Source organism: Denticeps clupeoides, chromosome 11 (assembly GCF_900700375.1).
Source record: "Denticeps clupeoides chromosome 11, fDenClu1.1, whole genome shotgun sequence".
NCBI lineage: Eukaryota > Metazoa > Chordata > Actinopteri > Clupeiformes > Denticipitidae > Denticeps > Denticeps clupeoides.
Window position 1 is genome coordinate 20,112,470 of NC_041717.1, and position 26,349 is coordinate 20,138,818.

Genomic DNA, 26,349 nt, shown 5'->3' on the forward strand with positions numbered 1-26,349 from the left:
CGCCCATCCTGTCCCACGGAGAGCTGGAAACAGGAACCCCCCCCGCCCTACTGCCAGGGTGCCGAGGCGTCTCTGGTGACTCATCTGCTCCCAGCAGAACTTTCCCGGCTTTTCTCCCACAGTCCCCTGCTCCTCCAGACATTTTTCACCCGAGCTGAAGGTCACGTTGGCCACGGGACATTTCATGGGATTAGGCAGTGGGCCTGGGAGATCATCCACGTTTATTAAGTCCAGTTTATCACACGGTCCCCCTGTTAAGCACAGACAGTGTTAAGTTCACCCTAGTTAGGCTGTCCTAGTTAGGGTACCGGGCCACTGTAGCACCAATATGCCACTATAACCACGTATTTCAGTACCGGCCGTACGATTCCAATCGTCTGCTTCTGTTTTAGACACGGAATCAAGCACACAGACCACCGGCAGACTCCAGTGAAGAGACCAGCAGATGAATCTGGGTTCCTGGCAACTGAGGGCCACCACAACTGTTACAGCTAAAGCTTCAGGGATCTTCAAATGGACCAGAAGCATCATAATGGATACGTAATGTACACCATGACACTGGACTAAAACCTACCCTGCACTGTCCAGTACGTCCAAACATGGACAGATTCTCTATACAACACTTTGGACTTCTCCAGCTCTACAAATGTAGGACTTTTTCTCTTATTGGACAAATTGTCACCAACCCTGCACTGACACCATTCCCTCTCTGTATCTCTCCTTCCCAGCATTTCTTCCTTTTCCTTGTGTGCAGAAGGGTCAAGTGTGGGGTCTGTTAAAGCCCATTGAGACACACTGTATATAAGAAATAAATGTTGTTCTTGTTGTTGAGATCCACCTGAGGCTGTAAAAGCACGTTCAGCATTTAAATCGCTGCGGTGGCTCCCGAACACTCGTAGCGTGAAGACCTGATGAAAATATCGTCAGTCTCTATGTGGGCCGAACACGAGCCACTCTTCTGCTTTAGAAGGTGCATGTCATTTTAAGTTTTAATCCTTCGTGAAAGTAGACGTTCAAAGGACAAGAACCGAATTTCTTGGCAAAGGTAACTGGACCTCATGTCGTCTGAATACAACTGAGAAAATGAAGAAGCTCAACTTGCCATCGTTTAGAACAGGGGTCAGCAACCAGGGGTCGGTAATCAGAAGGTTGCTGGTTCAAATCCTGATCCGCAAATGTGCCACTGAGCAAAGCACCGTCCCCACACACTGCTCCCCGGGCGCCTGTCATGGCTGCCCAATGCTCACTCAGGGTGATGGGGGTAAATGCAGAGGACAAATTTCACTGTGTGCACCATGTGCTGTGCTGCTGTGTATCACAAGTGACAATCACTTCACTCTATCACTTTATATGTGGCTGTCAGATCGGTGCTCTAAACGATGACAAGCTTCTTAATTTTCTCAATTGTATTCAGACGATATGAGGTCCAGTTACCTTTGCCAAGAAATTCGGTTCTTGTCCTTTGAGCGTCTACTTTTACTTTTAAGGTGCACACACATGGTCCACACAGTGAAATTTGTCCTCTGCATTTAACCAACACCCTTGGTGAGCAGTGGGCAGCCATGACAGGCGCCCGGGGAGCAGTGTGTGGGGGGACGGTGCTTTGCTCGGTGACACCTCAGTGGCACCTTGGCGGATCGGGATTCAAACCGTCAACCTGCTGATTACGGGGCCGCTTCCTTAAACGCTAGGCCACCACTGCCCCTGATGTAAATGGGTAGCAGGGCGAGGTCCTACCCACCGTTGGGGTGAGTGTTGGGCGAGTTAGTGGGCCGTTGCCTGGAAATGGGGTCAGCTAAAGCAGGCAGGGGGCGTGGTTTTTATCCAAAGCGAACGCCTCCCCTGTTGCTGAGTGTTCGAATTAATAAAAAGGCGTCTTGGTGCTCCGAAAGTACGTCCCTTCCCTCCCCGTTGCCAACCTTCGCCACAGTACTTAATACAAAGTGGAGATGAGTAAAAAAAGCTCAATTTGCCATCGTCTAATCCAAAGCGCATCACACTGAAAGGGTTCCTATGTTTTGTCGGTCATCCCGTTGTGTACCGTAGATTAGCTAGTTGTCTTTTCTCCGGCCGATCCAAAGAGGTTAATGTAGAGGTATTCATGTTAAAGCGTGTGTAGTAAATGGTGGCACAAACAAATAAATGTATGCAAAATCTCAACTCAAGTACAGAATTTAATTGAAAAGCTTTATTAGCATCATATAAAGACAGTAGGATATGAGCGCTGAGACAGCGTAACATTATATATAGACAATGCAAAGCAGTTTATCACAGTGAAAAGTTATAATATTAATAATAGCAGTTGTTATAATACTGTACTGTAACTGTACTGTACCAATTAAAGAATGTGGGGTTTTTTTGTTGTTTTTTTGTGCAAGTTTTAACATACCAATTCATGACATCCCATCTTTCACAATCATATTTCATATTTACTCATCTGATGCTTGGAAAGTTCCACCCGTTACATTGAGTTAGTTCTACTTAAAACAGCGCAGATCTAATCTTACGTCAGAACAAAAACACACCACCCGCACAGCAATTCAACCCATAATCTCATCAGTGATCTTATCGCACTCGCCAGGCTTCTACTATCTCGGTGATGAGCGACGGACTGATGTGCAAGAAGCTTTTCATATGTTCCAAGCGTTCGATTGGACATTTCCCCATGAGAACAGGAGTGAAGTATATACAGGCTTCACCTTGTTGGTTCTCTCTTGATTTATCCATTCTTCATACGGAGGGGGCGTGTAGGGTGTTCAGGTTGAAGCCTGTCCACCTTCAGTTCTACTTTTTTTTTTTTTAATACCAGTGTGGGCCAAGTGGAGCACTGATTCATTTGCTGAAAGCCTCATACTGTACCATGTAAATGTTTTAGTCTGCCGTGACTGTAATTGAAAGTATTTTTTCAAATCTAACCCTGACATAGCTCACGAAGCGTAAAATAATAATAGCGTAAAAAAAGTGAAAGTGGGAATAATGTTGATATGTAGAGATGGTCTAGGAGAACTGGGCGTCGGCCTCTCCCAGCTCTGTAAACCAGTGAACTATCTCCTACAAGCAAAAGTCTACAGATGGAGGACAATGTTGTATTGGTGCTCAGAGTCTCTTTCTCTACACACATCATGTCATTGTTTTAATGATTTTTTTTTTTGTTACATTAACAATTATTTTGCACTGTACTGTATATTTTTGTACACAATAAAATGCTACATGAACACATGCCAACTGAACGATTCATATTTAAACGAATGGCATCTTCGTTTGTACACTACACAGGGGGTGGATTAAATTTAATACTTTTTTGTGTTGGTAAAGACGATCACAAAGCAGTCCATATTTAAAGCCTTTGCTGTCCTGGATTCCAGACAAAGTGACTAATCCTTCCGTCAAGCATGGTGGTCCTCCAACAGGCATTGTCTCCAGGGCTGAGAGGCTCGGCTGGGTAAGTACAACATCTTCCGAATCCCTGGAGAGCACATGTCCCCTCTGCAGGCCAAAAGTGATTTTAAACGAGCACGGCGAACCTTCGCTCACTCAGAATTCGGGCCAAGAACATTTGCTTTGCCTCTGAGCTGGGAACGCCTGTCTCTTCCCAAGAGGTCGACTGGGACCCGCAGCCTAGATATTGTGAGATTTCACTAATCGGATCTCCCGCAAACGCATGGTTACGCGCAGAGGGAGAACTCGCTGCATACGGGAACATTAAAGAAAGGAAATAAGGAAGGATTACAAAAATATTTCGTCAAATCGCTTCTGGGTTATGCATCAATCAAATTTCTGGCCACATGCCCTGCACAACCAAGATTGGCTGGGAAAATGTCCCAGAAAAGCAAACTTCATGCCAACTACAGGCGTGGCGTGGCCCTATTACACCAACTTTGCAGAGGGGTTGATTTTCAATGGACTGTAGTACTGACAGTAAATCTGAGAATTTTTCACAGCATTGCTCACACATTTTATCTCATTTACTGCATCATTAGTGATGGTCCCACAACCCACAAGCGCCCAAGTTCACAAGTTCTTCCCCAAAAAGCGTTTATTGAGACAATAAACATTTAAAAATTGTCATATGATTTACATGTACAAGAAATGGCCTCTGTGGGTGGAATACTGCGCGTCAAATGGGTGGCCAGCTCTTAATGACGTTCTGATGGAGGGACTGAGGAACCCACTGAAGGTACGCTGACAGCAGGTCTACACAGAGAGAGAGAGAGAGAGACAGACATACACAAAGAGAGAGAGTGGGTGTTCCATTAAAATTCAACTAAATGCTGCTGTTTGTGTATAAATAATCTCATACGCAAGCGGTGTACATGGTGTATGAATCTAATAGAATGCAGAACACATGTATACACACACACACACACACACACACACACACACACTTTCAGGTGTGTCTGGTTTTTCGAGAAAGTATACTTTTTCTTACACTTCTGGTTCTTGCTCCAGGTGGACAGCAGAACGTCTCTGCAGTCGACCTTCTCCGACACCAGCTGCTGGAGGAGCGTCTCGGTGCGTGGCTGCAACCTAAAGAGACGAGCATATTTTTAAATTTGGATTTTTCACTGTGAGGTGTGAGTGACAGAGCGTGTGTGTGTGTGTGTGTGTGTGTGTGTGTGTGAGAGCATGGACAGACGGAGCTCCTCACTTTGCCCAGGTCTTCAGCATGGTGGCCGGGCTGGACAGCAGACAGGCGGCGTGCGGCTTCAGTTTCGTACACACCTGCAACGGTGAAGAAAGTTTCAAGGCAAGCGGCGTCAGCAAAACCACAAAGAAAAACAAGTCACTTACCGGCACCGAATATGCAAAGCGCTTATTACAAAAAAAATTAACAAATAAAGTGGCATTCCTCCACGAAAATGTCTTCCAAAGAAACGTACCTGTCCTTCCAGCAGAAATCTGGCAAATAACTTGTAGCGCTCAAGGCCTTCTGGGTAATCCATCTCCACAGAGGGAAGTTTCCAGCCGACTCTGACTGCATAGAACATGCGGCATTACTGATAAGGCAGACCATGAGTTCAATTTAACCTACTATACATGCAAAAAGTCGAATACCAGCTGCTTTTATTATTATTATTATTATTATTATACAAATACCAGGTACAATGAAAGACATGTAATAATTTACCAATGATTTTCTTCATGACATTTTCATTTCAGCACTGTGCTCATTCAACACATTACTGTATAATTTATTCACTTATTTGTTGCTTTAATGTTTAGTAATAATGTTCTATGATTAATTATTACCTGGTTAAATGTCATGGTGGAATATTGTTGAACTGAAAGCTGGTGTCTTGTGAGCAGATTAAGGATGTAAACGCTCATCCCACACCGGCAGGGTGTTACTCACATTCCAGAATTACATAACACACACACACACACTTACAGAAGGTGCTCTCGCAGTGGCACCGGATGCGGCCCGAGTCAGGGCTGTACCGGGGTCCCGGGTTCTCCTGAGGGGCGCTGAAGTGGCAGTACTGTGGGAGGATCTTGGGGATCCAATCAGCTTCCACCGCACATACACCTGGAACACAACAGGGCAGCCATCAGATGAGGCCAGACACTTTCCTGTACTGTACGTCAGAGTTTATCTCCCAAGAAACATTTTTCAACAACTAGACGTGTGTGTGTGTGTGTGTGTGTGTGTGAGAGAGAGAGAGAGAGAGAGAGAGACCGGTTGAACACACTCACCTCTCATGTACATTTTTGTCGTCTCCGTGACCTCCTGGTAAACCACAAACTCCGGCAGGGTTTTGAACAGTGCGGAGGAGGGGTGGATGAACACCGGCTCATCCAGGAGGGGGGTCTGCAATGCAGGAAACATACACACACCACAGACATGCATGTTAGTTACGACAACCACGCTTATTTCCTTTATAGCCCATAATCACATACAGTATGTCTCAGTGGGCTTTAGTACATGTTCATGAGCTCTTGCGAAGAAGAAAGAAGAAAAAAAAAAAAAAAAAACTCAACTGTGTAAATACTGGTCACATGGAATCCAAGAAGCATCATAAAACAGCCCTACTCTAAAACACAGTGACACTAACGGACAGTAAAACGTGTACATCAGGCCTTGCAGAAAGGCGAGCGATCAGACGACCGAAGCGAAACATCACCAGACATGTCTGCATCAAGGTGGACCAAGAGAGGAGATGCTTTTGACGCACCTTGTATCCATTCCTCCATTTTGGGTCCAGGAGCTCCTCTGATTGGACGCGACGGGCCAGGTGGTCTCCCAGCCCCGACAGCACCACCTGTCTCAGACACTGCACCTGAGTAGGCGTGGGGGGCGGCATCTTCCCATCGACGAACACGCCCACATCAGGACACACCGCGTTCACTGGGGGAAAAGATGCATTTAAACAGTAGTGTCTTTTATATGTAGTGTCTTTTTCGTCAACAAAATTAATTACGTAATATCTTCGTCAACACCTTTTATGACACAGCGGAAACATAAATGCTGGTCATATGACGATAACTATAACAAATATCATGTAATATAGTTGGGGAATAAAAAAAAAAAAAAAAAAAACAAGAATCTGGTCTACAAAATAAAAACTAGACAAAAATTTCTTCATTTTATTATTATGTTATTATTATGCAGTATTTCTGTTTCAGTAAGCCACTTCCTATTGTAATTATGAAATGGGTTTGACTAAAATAATAAATAGAATTGCATTTAAGTCAATTATCAATGACTAAAATGTCATTGGTTTTCCTTGACTAAAACAAGACTTGAGGAAAAAACAATTATGTAAAATTCAGACTAAAATATTACTAAAATGCTGTACAGAGGGCTTGAGGGGGGCAAGAGGTACATTTATTCAGTGATTAGAATAGCTCTGCAGGGATTCAAACAAAAAAATTGAGACTTATTAAAGCAAGAAGTAGGCATGGTTGACCCGCTTCAACACTCAGGACTTTAATGGCAGAGATCAACAATATTCAGGTTTGACTGCGGTGCCTGCAGAGGTTCGCGGAGTGTCCCTCGCTGCTTGCCGCTCTGCTGGGTGCAGCACATGACGTTCTTCGAAAGACGCTCATCGAAAAACAATGGGATTCTGTCATGTCTACATTAAGGGTGCTGAACGCAGTATACCGAAAAGCAATGAATAGAAAGACCCCCTTAAATTTTTTTCACTCTTTTTTATTTTGCAGCCATTTGCCTACATCATTTAAGTAATTTTTTTCCCTCATTAATGAGAGAAAAAAGGCCAATTAAGGCCAAGCGTTCTAAGCAGTATGTGTTGAGAAAACCAGGCACTGCTCATCACATTTACATTTATAGCATTTACCAGACGCTCTTATCCAGAGCGACTTACAATCAGTAGTTACAGGGACAGTCCCCCCCCCCTGGAGACACTAGGCTACTACCACCCTACCACATGTGATGTCCAATACAGTCCCAGCAGTGAAGCATGGTGGTGGCAGCATCGTGCTGTGGGGGTATTTTGCAGCTGCAAGGACACAGCGATTGGTTGCAATCGAGGGAAAGATGAATGCGGCAAAGTACAGGAATATCCTGGACCTGGGTGCTCAGGGCCACAGACTGGGCTGAAGGTTTACCTTCCAACAAGACAATGACCCTAAGCACACAGCTAAAATAACAAAGGAGTGGCCTCACAACAACTCTGTGACTGTTCTTGAATGGCCCAGCCAGAGCCCTGACTTAAACCCAATTGAGCATCTCTGGATAGACCTAAAATGGCCGTCGACCAAAGTTGACCTTCCAACCTGCCAGAACTGGAGAGGATCTGCAAGGAGGAATGGTAGAGGATCCCCAAATCCAAGTGCCAAAAAGACTAACTTAAACGATTTTAGCAAATGGCTGCAATACAACAAAGAGTGAAAACTTTAATGGGGTCTGAATACTTTACGTACCCACTGTGTGTATGAAAGAAAGAAAGAATGAATTAATGAATACATAAATGAAGGGTCTTGTTCCAAAAACAAACCCTTCCAAAGATACAGGATACAAAGGAAGGAGACATTGCCAGGTCAAGGCAAGGGACAACCAGGTCCCCTGTCCCAAAAGGGCAGAATGAGGCGTAAATATGAATGAGTCTCGACTGTCCGGTTCCATTGCCCTCTTTTGCTTACGCGAGATTTACATTTGAAAAGGTGGAAAGCGGTGTTCAGGTTTCGCAGGTATGAGTGAAACTGGGCAGGGGGCCGGGTGCCGAGGTCAACATGAACTCATTTCTTTTTATTTCATTTCCAAAATGAAGACGTGCACGTACCTGCGTTGGTCAGCTGTCCTCTCAGTCGGCGGATCTCCAGCATGGCTTTGTAGCGAAGACCGTTTTCCTCACAGAACTTCGGGGTGCACCCTGCAAACTCACAAGCGCCAACCGCACCTGCATACATAGAGACATCACGTCTTATATCATACAATACTGTACATGCACTCAGGAGCCCGGTTATGTTCTCATGCGGGTCTCCCTGTCTTTAAGGCGTCATTTGAGCTTTAACGTTGTGTTCAAAGCTGATACTATAGGTTTTTTATTTCGTCATACAGAGAAGAGCAGGCGTCCCATTTAAATATCGAATTTGATGCACATTTTTTAAAAAATTAAGGAAACATTTTGGAAGAGTTTGCTGAACATCATAAATGTCTTTTTTTTTTAAACCCTATTTCTACTGCTTGTCTAATACTAATTCTTGTTTGAAGAAGTGATCCAGCAGAACCACATAGCTGACATGACATCAATTACTTTTGAAATGCATTGATTGTAATCAGGCTTTCACTCAGGTATTGCAGGTGTCCACGCGCCTCGCAAGGTCGCAAGGTCACGTCGTAAATCGCACATGCACTTCAAGCCAGATCCACTATATGCAAATTCCTGACACGTGGGAGAAAGTGACATGAATGCCCCGTTGACAGCCCTGCATGTTTGCACTCATGCACGCAGCAGCAAGAGAACAAAGGGGGACAAAAATCCTCAATCTGACGCAATTTAAAACCACAATCATAGCACACTTCCTGATTTGCATTTGATGTTCTCACGTGGTTTGCTTTGTTCCCTCAAGTATTTAAGTCCTGCCGCTGTATGAAACGTGTAGCAAAGCACCCGGCCAATAACGTGTTTTACTACAAACAGTTAAAAGTCGCAGTTTGTCAAACGTAATCGTGTTCACGTCGACGGAGTGGCGATGTGGATTTCTCACCCAGCATGACCATAAGGTCTCCCAGCAGCAAGGACTGGCCCTGCCCCGCCCACAGCCGCTTGTTCTGGGCCAGTCGGGCTCTCCTCTGCCCCACCTTCTCACCATCTTCATCCTTCGCAACAGGCCTGAGAGGGGGAGGAAAGTATTCCCACATATCATCTTCCTGGTTTAAAGAATGATCTCAAATCCCGTTCAGTTCAAAGTAGAATGAAATTGATGATCCACAATACGATATTATCAAATTACATTCTTTCCCATACAGAATGACCATGCATTATCTATGAATATTTTTGCATTTTATAATTACCATACAATTCCGATAGAGAATTCAGAAACGGATACACTGTAGTCCATTCAGTGTCACATGAGTAGAACCTCAACAAAAGGTCAGGTCAATTACTAACAATAAAAATATGAAAACAGCGACTCCCATTTACACCCCACCAACCTTCATTCAAAAATTCACACGGACTCTGTCGAAACTTTTGTTGTTTCCAGCATCCAGACATATGGTCCGCAGATGACTCACCCTCGTCGAGAGACCCGCCCGTACACTGGGGTCAGATTGGATGTCGGCTAAAGCCATGGAGGACTCTCTCCAGGATGCCCCTACCTCAACATCACGCTCTCCTCCGACACTTTAAATTCTCCAGATGTTCCTCTATCGGCCAATACAAATAGCCTAAATCTAAATGTTATTATGACATTAAACTGAATCTGAGTAATGTACTCTTATTGTTTAATGTGGATAATGTGTTCTTTGTTGTGAACATTCTTGGGTTTCATCATAAATGTGGTGTCACTTTTGTTCTCCAGAGACCAGCTCAGTCTATATAAATGAGATCAAAATGATTGAGTTCTACAATGTCAATCTTCACTAGGAAGCGCTGCAAGCATGATGTATAATAAGCCTGTTTTTGGCAAAAGAAATGAAGGCCACCTGACAGTCAGCATTTCACCCAAAGTCGTTAGCATCATCAGACCCTCTACACTGGGTGCCAACTCTGACGTACCTGTCCAGGTCATCAAAGATCTCGCGGACTGTCATGGCCGCCACCACGGCGATGACGTACGGCATGCAGTCCTGCTGCTGGCCCAGTGCTAGCATTTTAGCATAACGTGGCGAGACCGGGAACGCCGCCATGGCCCTGCCCAGGGGGGTTATGGGACAACTGAGACGAGCTCGCTTCAAGTCAATGACCCTGAGGGAGGGACATGGTCATATGAAGAACCAATGCATACGATCGGGTAAGGTCACGCTGGGTGAGGCGGTAAAAGGGCGCTTACCGTCCTTCACGCGGCGGTTCCTCCAGAGCCCCCAGTGAAACCAGGAGCTGCTCAGCAGCAGCCAGCGCCTCAGAGGACGGGGGCGTGGGGAACGGGAAATTAACCACCTGACACACACACACACACACACACACACACACACACACACACACACACACACACACACACACACACACACACACACAGGGTTTATACTTGAGCGTGGGATATTTTATTAATAAAACAATGCATTGCAGCAGATAATAAAAAATAAATAATAAAATAAAATAATTTGAGAGATATTCTCTCACTACTGTAAATTTGTGACTGTACGACTATGCACTTTTTATTCTAGTAAATTTATGACAAATTTGAACCCCCTGAATTTGAACCCCTTCTTCAGCTATAAAAAACATTTATTAAATGTGCAGTGTCTATTGTACCACTTTTAATATTTTTTATTACGTTGGCAAGGATTATGCATTTTAGGCTGCAAAACGAACCCTTGTAGATGTGTGTGCGTAGTGGTTTGGGGCACCTTCTGGATGTTGAGATCTTTCATCTGAAGAACCAGGTCGTCCACCGGCCGGCGCGTGATCTCCGCTTCGGAGAACAAGCTGAAATCGCTGAATACGGCTGAAGAATACAACCTGCATACGCACGCATGCACGCACACAGACAGAAGCATTCCTGAGAATCTCGCATCACGCACCGGCTAGCAGCTGCGCTCACGCGAAAATGGTCCACGGCAACGTCCTTGGCCTCCAGATGCCATGCAAATTCTCCAGAAACCATTTACTCGGACGGAGCAGAGTTAATCTCGAATTTTATTAATCCCTCCATCAAGTACCAGAAAGTGAGTCCCTGCTCTTAGGCCGGGGCAATTTTCTTAAATGAACTTATTACACAGTTACGGTCAAAATTACGTGTTAAAATACATCAGTGCTTTTAACGTAGATGTGATTTGTTTGTGTCGGGTCCTGCTGCATCAACGCTTGAGGGTGGGCGTGTCTGCAATCGCGGTTTCTCGTTGATGACAACACCGGCATCTTAACCCGCAATAAACACGACTGATTGGCCAACGCGCTGCATGAGTGGACTTTAATGGCTGGCACTTGCTCTGCATTTGAAAAGTTCTACATATTCAACTTTTGACCACAAGCAAATTGAAGTGATGGACCCTCACATTACAGCCTGAACTGTGGTGAAGTTAAAAGTGAAGTCATTGCGAAACACTGCAGCACAGCACTCGGTGACTAAATGTGTCCTCTGCTTTTAACCATCGCCCTTGGTGAGCAGTGTGTGGGGACGGTGCTTTGCTCAGCGGCACCTTGGCGGATCGGGATTTAAACCGGCAACCTTGTGATTATGGGGCCGCTTCCTTCACAGCTAGGCCACCACTGTCCCAAAAAATACAGAGCGCTTCACGGATTTGCGTGAAATAGTTTAAATATTTTAATCAATTAACAGTCCTAGTTAATTTTTTTTTATTAGGTTCTATAATGAAATTTTATTGCTGCGATTAACTTCACACATGCACAAACCTGTAGCAGTGGCCAGGCTCCGTCCTGCCCGCTCTCCCTGCTCTCTGATTGGCTGAAGCCTGTGAAGTCCACGTGACCTTGAAGGACGAGACGCCGGTGACTCGGTCGTAGAAGCGCTTCTTCACGCGGCCGCAGTCCACCACGTAGCGCACGCCGGGGATGGTCAGCGACGTTTCTGCCACGTTAGTTGCCACCACACACAGGCGCGTTCCTGCGGGGGCGGGACGGAACACCTGGCAACACACACATTTACAGCATTTACCAGACGTCCTTATCCAGACGCCTTGCCAGTAGTTACAGGGACAGTCCCCCCCTGGAGACACTCAGGGTTAAGTGTCTTGCTCAGGGACACAGTGGTAGTAAGTGGGATTTGAACCTGGCTCTTCTGGTTCATAGGCGAGTGTGTTGTCTGAAATACGTATGGTTATTGCTATATGAACATTAACCTTGGCATTAATTGTTAACATATATGGTTTGTGTAAATGTTGAGATGGTATTTACTAGAATATTGGTTATACAATAACCCAGGTTCTTACTCATTTTCTATGACTTTTCAATTACTCCATACATTCTGTGACATTTCCGTGCAAATTTGAGGGGAAAAAACCCAGAAAAAAGTCAAATTTACCAAAATATTGTTAAACTATCTTTATGACACCCCTGAAAAGCCCAACTTAAACAACAGTGTTTCTTCCTCCAAGCCGTGCAGCCTGAGTAAAATGCGCCCCCATCAGGTTTGGGCGTAGATCACCAGCTGTAATTTACAAGACTTTTAAAACGAGGCACACGGCTGCGGAAATCCTGGAATTTGAAAGAAAGTGAAGTGATTGTCACTTGTGATACACAGCAACACAGCAAACAGTGCACACAGTGAAATTTGTCCTCTGCGTTTAACCCATCACCCCGAGTGAAGCAACGCACACAGAATCACGTGAAGCCAGCAAAGATAATACAGACGTGTGCTAGCTTTAAACGTCGAAGTTGTAAAAGTACATTCCTGTCTCAATCAGATTTCAGTGACTTTTCCTGAACTTTATGTTTATTTCGTATTCCAAAGGTTTAAGGCCTGAAAAATTCTATTTTCAAACTCCAGGACTTTTCCAGGTTTTTAATGACCGAATTACATTCTTAATGTCCATACAGCTAAATGCATGGTTAACAACTATTATTTTCAGTGGGTTATACAACATCTGCTACCAGATGAACGACAGAGCTGTGGTCCAGTATCTGGCCAACATTAACACACACAATACTGCACCTTGGCCTGCTGTTCCGGTGCAAGTAGGGAGTAGAGAGGCAGAACGTAGAGAGGGATGGAGGGGTCCGATTTCTCATCTGAGAGAGGACACACGCATTACACACACAAACAGACTATCTAGACACTAGAATCCGACACCCAGGAAAATACTCACAAAGCGGAGATTATAAACAATTATAACAATTTCACAATTCCAACAATAACGTGACAATTTTGTAATTAACAGTGCAAACATAACAAAGCATGTCAACATTCCTTTATATAGGCAAGAAAATATATATATATATTAGTAGTGCTCAGTTGCGTTAACAGACAGCTAATTGGCTAATCGGCAATAGTTAAAAGGCTAACGATGATCATTAACATTTAATACTTTATTTTTCTCCACCAACAGTGCGTGTGAAGGCCCGCCAGCAGCATCACTCGCATGTTCGACCAGCGCGTGGCTGCTCACGTGTCCCACTGCTGGTTGGACATGAATATCGAAATCAATATTTGTATATAGATTAATACCGTAATCGTCAGGGTTGTCCCCCAAGTCAAGATCGGAGACTTCGTCCCCATCTTCTTCTTCTTCATCGTCACCCTCATCACCCTCCTCCACTGGCAGAGCTGAGTAGTTGTCCAGATCTATACGTGGAAGAGCCTGACGAGAAGGACAAAGGAAGAGATTTCAGGTTTGAAGAGATTTCAGGTGCCTTTTCAGAGCAGATTTTACAACGAGAGCTCACCGCCGGCTTCTTCCTCTGCTTCCTTGTAAAGTGCCGCAGACCTTGGGCACGGTCTTCGCCTTCTGCACATAAACACACACACAAACAGAGGAACCAAAAAATTTACTACACAGATACAGAGAATGATTCCTGAATACAAAACAGAATTCTGCTGATCTTTTACTGTTCATGAGTTCAGAAATATGACAGAGGACATCATACACAATGTAGATCATGTCTCTGGTTCCAAATGTGAGGGTATTTACATGCAACACTAATTTGTGCCAACTATAATTTAAAGACGTATTTGCTCCTTCGGGGAAAGCGTATACATCACTGACTGTCCCCACACGCTGAGCACTGATCGGTTCCTCCAAATAAGCAAACGTGCGGTCCATCTTGGAGCATCCCCCAGTCGTCTAGACATATCGCTAATTTGTGGGTCTTATTAAGATGAAGGCAGCAGGTGCTTCGTCTGATGTAACATCTGGGCGTCCTCTGTTCGCATTCCAGCAAGCATGGTTTAAACATGCTTCACTCTGAGTGTTTTTTGTGCGCGGTTTCCTATTGGCCATTTATGGGGAGGAAGAGCATTTATGTGGGGTGTGCCCGCTGCTGGTCGCGAAGCGAGGAGAGGGGGCGGCATGTGATAACCAGCTCCGCACACTGCACTTAGTTAACCTGGAAGCGTGCGGCGTCCGATGGATTACTGACAGATCAATGGCTTGTTTTAATTCGATTTATTAAAAGGTATTTTTAAGACCTTTAAATTACTGGACATTTACTGGGAATCCCTGGTGTGTGTGTGTGTGTGTTTGGCTCACCGGTGCACTCCCTGTTGGGCTTGTAGGGAAAAGCTCTCCTCAGTCGCCTGCACAGAGAATGAACCTCGGCCTGGCCAGTCAGAAACACCAGTATCCCCCCTAAACACAAAAACACGCAAAGAAAGAGAACAAGTTGTTATCAAGACAAAGTTTCCCAAGGCGATGTTGCATTTCCAGATTCAAAACAAAGCCCATCTAAAGGCATTTTTCATCCAACCCAGTGATCTGTACAAATACAGTTATACCAACAGACCACTGGGGGCAGTGGTGGCCTAGCGGGCCCATGATGGGAAGGTTGCTGGTTCGAATCCCGAGCCGCCATGGTGCCACTGAGCAGAGCACCGTCCCCACACACTGCTTCCCGGGCGCCTGTCATGGCCGCCCACTGCTCACCAAGGGTGACGGTTAAAAGCAGAGGACACATTTCACCGTTATTGCTGATAAGTATTGTCCTCACCCATTGTTTTTATTCAGTGTATTATTACCATGTCTCTACAGCACTTTGGTGACCAATTCAGTTTCTGAAACTGTCATTTATAATTATCAAAATGTTTTATTACAGCAAGTTTTTATCTTTAGAAAAAAAAATTGCCATTGTGAAACACTGCAGCACAGCACACGGTGACCCAACGAAATGTGTCCTCTGCTTTTAACCACAATCACTTCACTTTCACTTCACCAGATACGTTCTGAAAAAGAAGCCCATCTGGTACGACTGTGAGTGGGGAGTGGGAGGGGCCAATCAGCTCAGCAGTGGCGGCCCCGCCACGCTTTCGCCGACAGACAGGAAGAAAGAAACGGGGAGAGACGGACCCGATGGCAGCATGCGGTGGATCTTGCAGGTCTTGCGGAAGGCCTCGCCAGTGTAGTCCTCCATAGCCGTCCGTTTGTTAAAGTGCACAGTGACGGGGAACTGGCGAGCATCCACCTACACACACACACACACACACACACACACACACACACACACACACACACACACACACACCCAGAGTGAAAGACACGTTACGCGTTCAGGACTTTTCTTAAGCAAAAGGGGGAGATTTGAGGCGCTACACAACACGTGCACTGAGAGCAATGTCACCATCACTAAATTGTAACGTTCAATCAGTGATGGCAATAAGCTTTTCTAATGTCTTTGGCGAGGGGCGAGACAAAGGGAGTTAAAATCATGGTTAAAATCCAGCCACAGTCTACACACAAGTGGAGTGGAATTACAGACGGGAATTTTTCCTGGTTGGAACTAAAGGTACGAATGTAAAATGTGTATTATGCCCTGGAACTACGTCTTTATGGCCTTTCTGCCGATTAATTGCTAATTTTTCATTTGTTTGTTTACAGAATGAGCTGCATCAAACTGTGCGACATATCGTTTGTTTCCTTTTTATAAAAACTGCCAGTAAACTAGCGCTTTGTTAATAAACGTATAAAATCTCTTTGCGCGAGTACACCAAGTTGGAAGGACATGGGGTTTTGGTAAAAGGGGGACACAACAGTAGAAGCGGGTTTGGTTCGGTATTCGTGACGGACTAGTCTCGGCTCGGACCGACAAGCGATACCTTGACGACGGGCGGAGGGGCGGGGAAGAGCCTCTGGTTCTGGGTGAAGTCTTCCACTCGCAGCGTGGCGGACATGATCACCAGCTTCATGGGCATGGCCCTCTGCGGAGGGGGGGACACGCATATCACAAAAACTCCTCCCCGAGCGTCCCCGCTGCCGCCCGGCCGGCCGGCCGCGTTACCTTGTTGCGCAGCGGCACGATGCGCGACAGCAGCCCTATCAGGATGTCCGTGTAGACGCTGCGCTCGTGGGCTTCATCGATGATCACCACACTGTACCGCTGGAGCAGGAAGTCCTGAGGAGGGGGAAACGGAGGCCGATGGATGGACCTGGTGCGTGAGTCGGCGAGCGGCTCTCGCGTTTACCTTCTGTATTTCTTTCAGCAGGACGCCGTCCGTCATGAATTTGATCTTCGTGCCGTCGGTCACGTTCCCCTCGTACCGAATCTGGTAGGAGACCACCCTACAACAACACGTACACACGCGCACAACCGGGTTTGTTTCATGTCACCGTTGGGCGCAAAACTCAGCAAACGGGCGAGTTGAACAAAAAGTGACAATAAGTCTGTGCAAGTCTTAAACACCGTAACAAGTCTGGTTAATTAGCAGTGAAAAGACGACATGGGCGGAGGCGTCCTACCCCGTAGGCAAGTTCATCTCCGTGGCAACGCGATGAGACATGCTGACGGCGGCGACCCTCCTGGGCTCGGTCACACCGATTATGCCGCTGCCGCTGAGAGAGGGTCACACACAGTCAACCTGATCAATACCACGCGGGACAACCCACCTAATAATTAGGTCACTGTTTCGTTCTAAACGCGAAGCTTCAGCTTCACAAATACAGAGTTATGGCAAGTCACACTTTGCAGACATCATATTTGGATTCAGCCTGTGGAGGAGTTGTCTGTGTGTAACGGTCAGCGTGTGTGTGTGTGTGTGTACCTGGCATATCCGGCCTCATACAGGAACTGAGGAACTTGTGTAGTTTTGCCGCTGCCCGTCTCTCCACACAGGACCACACAGGGGTTCTCCCTCACCGCCTCCATGATCACATGCTCCTCAGCCAACACCGGCAGCTTCAGACGAGCCTCCTGCACACAGACACACACACACACACACACAACTTTTCAACATTTACTAATACGAGGCATGCGGCCGTTCAAAATTAACTCAAACAGCCCAAAGTCTGGGATCCACTGATTCTAATGAGGATTTTTTTGCCTGTTTGTTTGTTAGTGAAACAAAATGATATTGAACAAATTACCTTTAATAACGTAAAAAAAAAAAAAAAAAGATCATTAATAAAGTGTGCATAAACCGAAATAAGCCGTAAAAAAAACCCAACCAACGGTTGGCCTAGTGGGGAAGGAAACGACCCGTAACTGGAAGGTTGCAGGTTCGATCCCACCACTCACTTAATCACTCACTTTCAATTCACAAACAGGGACGTCAATCAGTTGTGCTGATTGGTCTATGTTAGCTATAACGATTAATCCCTAACAATGAGACACTGACATTCAAGTCCAATGCATTTCAAACCCTAAAAACACATCAATCAGCAGATGAATATCGGACAGTTATTCAGTTCCTAGATTTCATTAGAGCAATAACTACATGGAGCAGAGAATCGGACTGGGTTAACGGTCCCATATTATGAATTATAAATATCGGTCTTATTGGTCCCCTAATACTGTATCTGAAGTTTCTTTCTGAAATTCATCCATGGTGCAGAATTACAGCCACTATGATCCAGTCCCTAAATCGGGAAAAAAAAAAAAAAGGAGGAGAGCGGCCTATAGAAGTTGAAGTGAAAGTGAAGTGATTGTCATACACTGCGACACAATGAAATGTGTCCTCTGCTTTTAACCATAACCCTTGGTGAGCAGAGGGAACCAATTATGTCATCAACACCATTCACCAACCACAATGTTTGGCCCAGACAGGAAGTCGTGTCGCCATTTTTCCAGAAAAAAAATTAAATTAACCCAATTTAGACCCACATAACGGAACAAAAACATAAATAAAATAATTTTTGTTCATTTTTACATCCAATCCCAGGGCAGCGGTGGCCTAGCAGTTAAAAAAAGTGGCCCCGTAATCAGAAGGTTGCCGGTTCGAATCCCGATTTGACCAAAGTGCCACTGGGCAGAGCACCGTCCCCACACACTGCTCCCCGGGCGCCTGTCATGGCTGCCCACTGCTCACCAAGGGTGATGGTTAAATACAGTGGAGAAATTGTTGTGTCACCGTGTGCTGTGCTGCTACGTTTCACTTCACTTTCACTTCAATCACCGAGCAATTGCAATGCTTTGCACGTTTTGAAGCCATGACTTTATTTTTAGGTAAGCATGAGAAACGGGAGGCAACCTTTCCCCTTATGACATCATAAGGGGACAAATTCCATATCTGATCTGAGTTAATGCTCTCTGTACAGTGAAGCAGAACGACCAAAACACTCAAAACCCTTTACACCTATCGCCATTTCTAGCCACTGCAGAACCATGGACGGGCTCGGGGAACTCGTATTAATGTTAAATAACCTCACAAAGCGACATTTTCACACAAAGACGTTATCTGAAAAGCCATACCTGTATCTCGGCCAGTCGGTCCACGGGGACGAAGACCGCGGGCTGACACGCCTCTTTACTACATGACGGTTTTTCAGTCTTTCCTTCCTTCTCCTTCTCCTCCTCCTTCTCTTCCTCTCCTCGCACCTCCGAAAAGGCTGCTACCTTCTCTTCCTCCTCTCCTTCGTCTCGTTTCACGTCCTCATCTGAACACTCCTCCTCGCTCGAGTCGTCCTCGGAGGGCGAATCCTTGCTCTCTTCCTCCTGACCTTCGTCGTCCTCCTCTTCCTCCGCTCTTTTCCTCTTCCTGTTAATTCCGCTCAGGCTGCTGATCCGCAGAGGGGCCACTGCATCGGCGGCGGCGCTGCGAAGAGGCGAGAAATCCCGGATTAATCGCGGGTGCGGACGCACGAACCCGGCGAGGAAACCGGACCGGCGCTGCGGCGAGCTCTGCGGCGTCTCACTTCCTGGCGTGAAACAGCTTCTCTCCGGTGCCCAGCCTCGCCGTGGCGTAGAGCAGCTTCAGCTCCGACTCCGGCAGCTGCACGTCCGCCAGTTTACCCAGGATCTCGGCCCGCTGGCGAGAGAAGAGGAGCGGGAGTGACGCCGCCGCCCAGACACCAAAAAGCGCCTCGACGCGTCCCACAAAAAAATAAAAAGCCGCTTACGCTGGCCTTCTTCTCCTTGACCTCCAGAACCTTCTCCAGCTTCTTCCGCTCTTTCTTGGTGAGGGCCTGTTTCCTGGCAGCCGGCCTGTCCGCGCTCTTCTTCTCCTTCCTGGCTCGAGTGGCCGGGAGGACCAGCGCGTTGCTCTCGTCCAGCCCCTTCAGGGACAGTCCATCTGAACGGCAGAAAACGTATGTTCACAGGGTGTAATGAACCAGAAGACCCGGGTTCGAACCCCACTTACTACCATAGTGTCCCCGAGCAAGACACTTAACCCTGAGTGTCTCCAGGGGGGGACTGTCCCAGTAACTACTGATTTTTTGCTATTGGACCGTTAATGTAAATGAGCAGGATTACTGTCCCAATAAGGAAAGTCGTACGAGACGGTCTTCACCTCTCATAGCTTCACCACGAGGCCGTGTTCATCTAAACATCTACTGAAGCTCCAAAACCGGCTCTCTGATACACAGACATGACACCGAAACTCAGGCAAAGTTTACAAAACTGGTGTAAAGAAAGCGTAAAAAAGACCCAGTTTTCCCCCTTTAACATTTGCAGAAGTTTTAAATGTGAAGCGACAATAAAATGTTGGAAATGTGTTAGATAAGGGTGGTGGTAGCCTAGGTTCAAAGTAAAGTGGGTGGTAGTAGCCTAGTGGGTAACACAGTCGCCTATGAACCAGAAGACCCGGGTTCAAACCCCACTTACTACCATCGTGTCCCTGAGCAAGACACTTAACCCTGAGTGTCTCCAGGGGGGGACTGTCCCTGTAACTACTAACTGTAAGTCGCTCTGGATAAGGGCGTCTGGTAAATGCCGTAAATGTAAATAGAAGAGATGACGTTTTTACCGCCGAGCTCCACCACGACGTCGCTGCTCCTCTCCTCCCGCTGCCGAGGTGCCTCGGACGGCTGCCTGCCCTTCCAGTTGTGCCTCTTCCTCATCTTGCCCATCTCCGCCAAACTCGGTCCACACGGCTGCGGTCCACAGGAGAGCAACATTCCGCTTATAAACGCTTTATTATAGGAAATTGATTATTATACGATATCCCGAGCATGTTCTATTCTTGACAAGTTCGGCCTTATCAGGGCTCTTAGTTTTTGTAAACTCAAAATCTATAGAATTCGAACGAGAATTGCTGGTGTCTTCCTCTTGTAAGTCGCTTTGGATAAAAGCGTCTGCCAAGTAAAGTAAAGTAAAGTATTAAATTACATTGACCAGAACTGTCACTTACGTCGTTGACGTTCGGCGACGGGAGATTAATTAGTAAATACTGTACGATTCGCGTCCATAGCTACGCTCACATGTGGGAGAGAGTGGAAGCCGTGGTGCTACCGCTAAACGGCGCCGGCCGGGTTCCTGGGAGTTCGAAGAAACGTTCCTACCTCAATTCCCCACACACACGCTGACTGCGGTAGAGACGGGCTTTCAGACGTACCGAGTCTTTAGAATCAGTTCACCGTTCAAATGATTCGTTCACTTTAACAACATTTACATTTACATTTACGGCATTTGGCAGACGCCCTTATCCAGAGCGACTTACAACGTGTCACCGCACCTCACACCCCGACCATCTGAATGTTCACTGTTGTCGCTCATTTACTGCCACACTGGTCATTGCTCAACGATGTTTTATGTATTATTTGCTTGCCTTATAGCTCGCTTACTTTTCTACTACTTGTTTTTCCCTTTATTTTATAAATAAATCAATTTTACAGAGCGGTTCAGGATGTATTTCGCTTCTTGTTGTACTTCTAGAACTATGCAAATGACACATAAAAATATTGAATCTTGAACCCCTATCTCCTTTCGTTGTTCCTGCCTAGTGCCTGCTAATTACTGCCAGTCGAACAAACTTCGGGGTTTTTTTTATCTGGAAACTAAATCTGTTTTGGTCGCCCTCTGAGCAAAATGATTCAGGAGAGCGTGAATCTCCGAGTGATTCGTTCATTCAAATCAACTCAACTGAGAAACGAAGGGATCACGCGAGAAAGTGATTCAGCTCAGTGCGTTTGAACGAGTCGTTCGCGAACGACACCACACGAGTCTGGAGCGCTGTGGTCGCATCATAAAGGGCAGAAAATTCATAGTGTGCGTAATTATGCTCAATGTAATATCATTTGTTTGGGGCAGTGGTGGCCTAGTGGTTAAGGAAGCGGATCCGTAATCAGAAGGTTGCTGGTTCGAATCCCGGTCCGCCAAGGTACCACTGAGGTGCCACTGAGCAAAGCACCGTCCCCACACACTGCTCCCCGGGCGCCTGTCATGGCTGCCCACTGCTCACTCAGGGTGATGGGTTAAATGCAGAGGACAAATTTCTCTGTGTGCACGTGTGACAATCACTTCACTTTCACTTTGTTTTTGTGTGCAGCTAGAGGTGTCCCATGAGCCACATTTACACATTTACTGAAAACTTGTTAAATTTGGAGAAATATGGCAGCATTACACAAAGATTTGGGAATCTTACACAAACAAATTGAATGGCCATTAGTTGAACGAGCGGATTGCAGGACAAACATGCACGAATGTATCTGATTACAAATCATTTACGGATCACAAACCATCAATATACCAACACAGCAAAAGCAGTGCAAAAAAAAAACACAATACTCTGATTTATTGGTAAGTGGGGTTTTTATGTTTATGTTCGTAACAACTCTCACACTACAATTAATATAAACTTTGCAATACTGCATCATGCTTGTTTGGTCATTTTTTGTTGCGTACAAAAGAACACAGTATATACGGAATATTCCACTCAGTCTGGAGATTTGCATATTGGAATTTTGTCTTCTCGAACCTCCTTCGATTTGAGTTCTACTTTAGCAGGATTTACTACCATGTGTTGGGAAAGTGAACTTGACTTCTGCCGTGTGCGTGGCCTACTGGACCAACCCATGGCCACATCCTGTCACGTGTTCCTGTCCTTCAGCATCACGTATTCATTGGCCCCGGAAGCATGGTCACCCGTGAAGCTTTCCTCGGCCGTTCGCCTTGCCTCCTTGCACAGGCGGTTGAAACGACGGAGGAAGAAAATGACAGAGGCCAGAAGAAGCGCCTGTGGGGAATCCACACGGTTTCATCATCGAAAGGTTTAAAAAAACGAAAGAAGGAAATATAGAAATAGCCGCCCGTGCACCTGTACGACGACGAAGATGGCCAGGCTGATCTGAGAGGCCAGCGCCAGGTCACAGATCCAGTAGCGACAGGTGGACAGCAGATCTTCCTCCACCAGATACACGACCAGCCTCCCCCTCAGGGCTGGAGGTGAACTGCAGCTTACATTCCTGAGAAGATGCATCACGAACTGACCCGAGCTCCCCCTTCAAACTCAAAATGTAAAAAACGATTTGCACTCACCTCAACAGGCCCTCGTTCCTTTGCTTGGCCAGCCACCCTCGCAAATAGAGTATCCCGCAGTCACATGACCACGGGTTGCCATGCAACGAAACGCGTCTCAGGCCGCTCAGCGACTCCAGAAGTCCCACCGGAAGCGCCGTCAGGTGGTTGTCGTGGAGACGCAGCTCCACGGTTCCCCCGGGGAAAGCGGAGGGCAGGGTGGCAGTAGCGAGGCCCCGCCCGCTACAGTCGACCACGCCCTCCTTACAGTAGCATGGCGCAGGGCACCGAGCCTCTGCTCCAATCAGCCCCGAGCAGAAGAGCAGGGACGTCACAAAAGCCCCCCCGGCGCCACCCATCACGCTTGCAACCTGCAACACAAAAACACGCCATTCGACGAACCCTTTCGCACACAAGGGACTCTGTGCATGAACAATCAGACCCTGGGCGGCCATTTTTACCTTTGCCCCCCCCCCTACTATGACACGCCTGCACATGCATGCAAACACTGAGGCAGAGGTGAAGACAATCTGAAGACAATGTCTGAAACTCTGCACTGTTCACTACATAGAGTGCAGCGGGGCAGCGTAATCAGAAGGTTGCCAGTTCAACTCCCAAGCCGCCAAGGTGCCACCGAGGTGCCCTTGATCAAGGTACCGTCCCCACACGCTGCTCCCCGGGCGCCTGTCATGGCTGCCCACTTGTCCTCTGCATTTAACCCATCACCCTGAGTGAGCAGTGGGCGGCCATGACAGTAGTCCAGACCGCCAAAACCAAGACAAAGACATTACAGAGAACCTGAGTGGACCGAGACCGAGACTTGAGGTTAACAGACTAGGGCTAGACAAGACATTACTCAGATCAACTGTAGAGAAAAAAAGGTGTTGCTGTAAAGTGTCATTCAAATTCATGTTCTTTTTTCAATTATATTGTCCATGAGTCTCTCATTTAAAATCTCCCAGATTCGTCATAGTTACGAGGCCTGATGGAAAATAACATTCTCAGAAATCCTCTCCTATAACCATTTTATCAGACCTTGTCAAGGGAAAGAGATGTGATATACCAGTAAGATGTTCATATGAGTCTATGAATATGGCTATGTAATGTTTTTTTTTTTAATTGAAGAAAATGGACATTTGGCTCTCAAATGTTCACTGACACTCTTAAATAACTTTTCTTCTAGAGAATTCGACAAATTAACATTAGTAAGACAGTGCTGGAACACTGCTCTACAGTTAGTGACTTAACAAAGTATGGTGACCCTAATGTATCCTGAACTGGAGAATTTTTTAAAATAATTCACTCTAAATTCATTAACATCTCCATAAACTTATGATACTGAGAAATAACAGTCTTAGCCAACGGAACAGGCTTCGTGTTATTGACTTCATCCAGGAACAATTGCAAGGTTCGGGGAAAATGCGTGGTCATAGATGGATCTTCACAAAGTGCAGAGAAAGTTAGAACTAAATTAGCCGAGCTGCATTCTGAGGGGCATTAACGGAATCTCCACAAGAGACAGTACTTCTCAAAGGGACCTAATTAATATACAATGATTCATATAACCAGTTCAAATCCTCTGGTGTGTGCATTAATGGGTGTATCGACGGCTTCTCAAGTAAAATATTTTGTCTGAATTCCTACAAAACAAGTAGTGACCCAAGAGTAATTGCGGGCTATTTTATAGACGCTTTAGACATATTAAATAACTGTCCTACATTTACATTTAGAGCATTTACCAGACGCCCTTATCCAGAGAGACTTACAATCAGTAGTTACAGGGACAGTCCCCCCCTGGAGACACTCTGGGTTAAGTGTCTTGCTCAGGGACACAATGGTAGTAAGTGGGATTTGAACCTGGGTCTTCTAGGCGAATGTGTTACCCACTAGGCTACTACCACTGCAGACTTTGCAGACATTTTTGGACGTCCCTTTGCCGACTTTGATGCGATGTGTGTGATGTGTGTGGACCGTGTCGCCGTTGAAAAAACGTTATAGTTTAACGTTTTTAAAACAGATGCGTCTGACGGTTTGCATTTGAATTGAGGCGATTAATGAATGATGCGTCACGGCTGGTCACTGCTTGGCACCGATCAGCCTGACAACATCATGGAGAGCTGCCCTGTGATAGGGAAGGTGAATGCAGCAGAACGTGAACTGCACGTTTGTCCTTACCGTCACACGGCTCACGGTTCGTTTCTGTTTCTTTCCGTTTTTCGGCCCTTGCGCCAGGTTTGGGTTTCCTTTGTTGTGTGTATAATAAATCCCGTTTTCTTCTCATTCCAACCCCGAGACGTGACGTAACGACACTGTTCGGAGAGGATGGACTGTTTTTCACCTCCAGCCCTTTGAGGAGTACAACACTACTCTCCAGTAAACTCAGTAAATTTGTTATCTTTGGGTTTCATGGCGCTGCGGTTTCAGAGATAATGCCAGGCAGCGAGTGAAGGCCTTGTGAGCAACATGAAACTGTTGATGGGGAAATGAAGGAAACTCGGCAGGCTTGTGGCCAGCAGATATAGAACGGACCAAGAAAATGTGGAAAAAAGAAAAAAGGAAACAGGCAGATATTAACTGCAAAAATGTCCACACCCTGCTGGAAACTTGAAAACTCAGCATGAAGATAATTTACAGTTCATTTATAATTTGTATTTATATAGCTTGTATCATATTTGATACTTCGGCCAATATCAAACATCATCATGCCATGCATTGGGAGTCCATCTGTGTCTCTGAAATTACCTTCAAGACAGTGCAGAACATCTTCAGTACTGAACATCCTTTTAGCCATCCATAATTTATTAATTCTGAGTGTAATTTTTTGTTGTAAATATCACATTTCAATCTGTAAATTGCATAACTGATTAATCAGAACACTGTATTTTTTTTTAACATGGAACATAGTAAAAAAAATAACAAATGACCATTGAGGGATTTACCACAAAATCTACCTTTATAGCGGACGTATGTGAGAATTTGTAGCGCAAAAGGCATGAGACAAGCATCAGCGAGTGTACAGTATGTGTTTTAAGTTTATATCTCATGATAGTTGAGTGGAAATGCATGGCTCATATATGATGCGCACGGCATTAAAGGGTTTGGAATGAAGCGCCGCTAAACTACACAGGCAACAAATAAAATAAGTGCTTCTTACCTTGCTGCCGACTGGAGTGTAATGAAAGCGTGTATGTGTGTGTGTGTGTGTGTGTGTGTGTGTGTGTGTGTGTGTGTGTGTTTGTATGCCTGTGGCTGGTTTGAGGTTTGGAATAAAGTGACTGCGTAGCACACAGCTGGAACTCACTGATAAAAACCCCAAAACACACACACACACACACACAGCAGGGTTTTTCACTCTAAGACTCTACATTCAGTGTACATTGATCAAGTATATTTGCTATAATCATTCTTATCAGCTTCAGATGTATATTAATGAATGGGTATT

General features: G+C 45.8%; 2 protein-coding genes across 4 annotated transcripts; both read right to left on the bottom strand.

Moving 5' to 3' along the window:
* Window positions 1-2,173: 2,173 nt before the first annotated feature.
* On the bottom strand, window positions 2,174-21,058 carry dhx37 (DEAH (Asp-Glu-Ala-His) box polypeptide 37). Of its 2 annotated transcripts, XM_028997058.1 has the most exons (29): window positions 20,803-21,058; window positions 20,419-20,545; window positions 19,571-19,743; window positions 19,367-19,479; window positions 18,924-19,266; window positions 17,278-17,426; window positions 16,976-17,068; window positions 16,702-16,798; window positions 16,518-16,631; window positions 16,336-16,437; window positions 15,590-15,704; window positions 14,777-14,875; window positions 13,974-14,035; window positions 13,756-13,888; window positions 13,243-13,319; window positions 11,985-12,217; window positions 10,979-11,090; window positions 10,462-10,568; window positions 10,188-10,376; window positions 9,175-9,299; window positions 8,247-8,363; window positions 6,174-6,346; window positions 5,695-5,809; window positions 5,390-5,527; window positions 4,881-4,975; window positions 4,649-4,722; window positions 4,430-4,527; window positions 4,079-4,194; window positions 2,174-3,486 (listed from the first exon to the last, which is right to left on the bottom strand). In XM_028997058.1, exons 2-28 carry the CDS (start codon window positions 20,519-20,521, stop codon window positions 4,118-4,120), a joined length of 3,426 nt encoding a protein of 1,141 aa, XP_028852891.1. In that variant the 5' UTR covers window positions 20,522-20,545; window positions 20,803-21,058; the 3' UTR covers window positions 2,174-3,486; window positions 4,079-4,117. The 2 variants fall into 2 exon arrangements, with proteins under 2 accessions (XP_028852891.1, XP_028852890.1); XM_028997057.1 differs by lacking the exon at window positions 2,174-3,486 and having other exon boundaries at window positions 4,019-4,194.
* A 1,125-nt stretch (window positions 21,059-22,183) lies between these two features.
* Window positions 22,184-26,176, bottom strand: gp1bb (glycoprotein Ib platelet subunit beta). 2 transcript variants are annotated; one of them, XM_028996439.1, is made up of 5 exons: window positions 26,062-26,102; window positions 25,083-25,409; window positions 22,929-23,278; window positions 22,708-22,855; window positions 22,184-22,626 (listed from the first exon to the last, which is right to left on the bottom strand). In XM_028996439.1, exons 3-5 carry the CDS (start codon window positions 23,264-23,266, stop codon window positions 22,480-22,482), a joined length of 633 nt encoding a protein of 210 aa, XP_028852272.1. In that variant the 5' UTR covers window positions 23,267-23,278; window positions 25,083-25,409; window positions 26,062-26,102; the 3' UTR covers window positions 22,184-22,479. The 2 variants fall into 2 exon arrangements, with proteins under 2 accessions (XP_028852272.1, XP_028852271.1); XM_028996438.1 differs by lacking the exon at window positions 25,083-25,409 and having other exon boundaries at window positions 26,062-26,176.
* Between the last annotated feature and the right edge of the window lie 173 nt (window positions 26,177-26,349).

Coding starts and splice junctions, on each gene's coding strand:
- dhx37 (XM_028997058.1), bottom strand. CDS start 20,521: ATGGGCAAGATGAGGAAGAGGCACAACTGGAAGGGCAGGCAGCCGTCC. Junction 16,438..16,517: donor TCGTGCCGCTGCGCAACAAG/GTAACGCGGCCG, acceptor CCCCCTCCGCAG/AGGGCCATGCCCATGAAGCT. Junction 9,300..10,187: donor ATCTTTGATGACCTGGACAG/GTACGTCAGAGT, acceptor TCCCCCTCTCAG/GCCTGTTGCGAAGGATGAAG.
- gp1bb (XM_028996438.1), bottom strand. CDS start 23,266: ATGGGTGGCGCCGGGGGGGCTTTTGTGACGTCCCTGCTCTTCTGCTCG. Junction 22,856..22,928: donor AGGAACGAGGGCCTGTTGAG/GTGAGTGCAAAT, acceptor GCATCTTCTCAG/GAATGTAAGCTGCAGTTCAC. Junction 22,627..22,707: donor CCATCTTCGTCGTCGTACAG/GTGCACGGGCGG, acceptor GATTCCCCACAG/GCGCTTCTTCTGGCCTCTGT.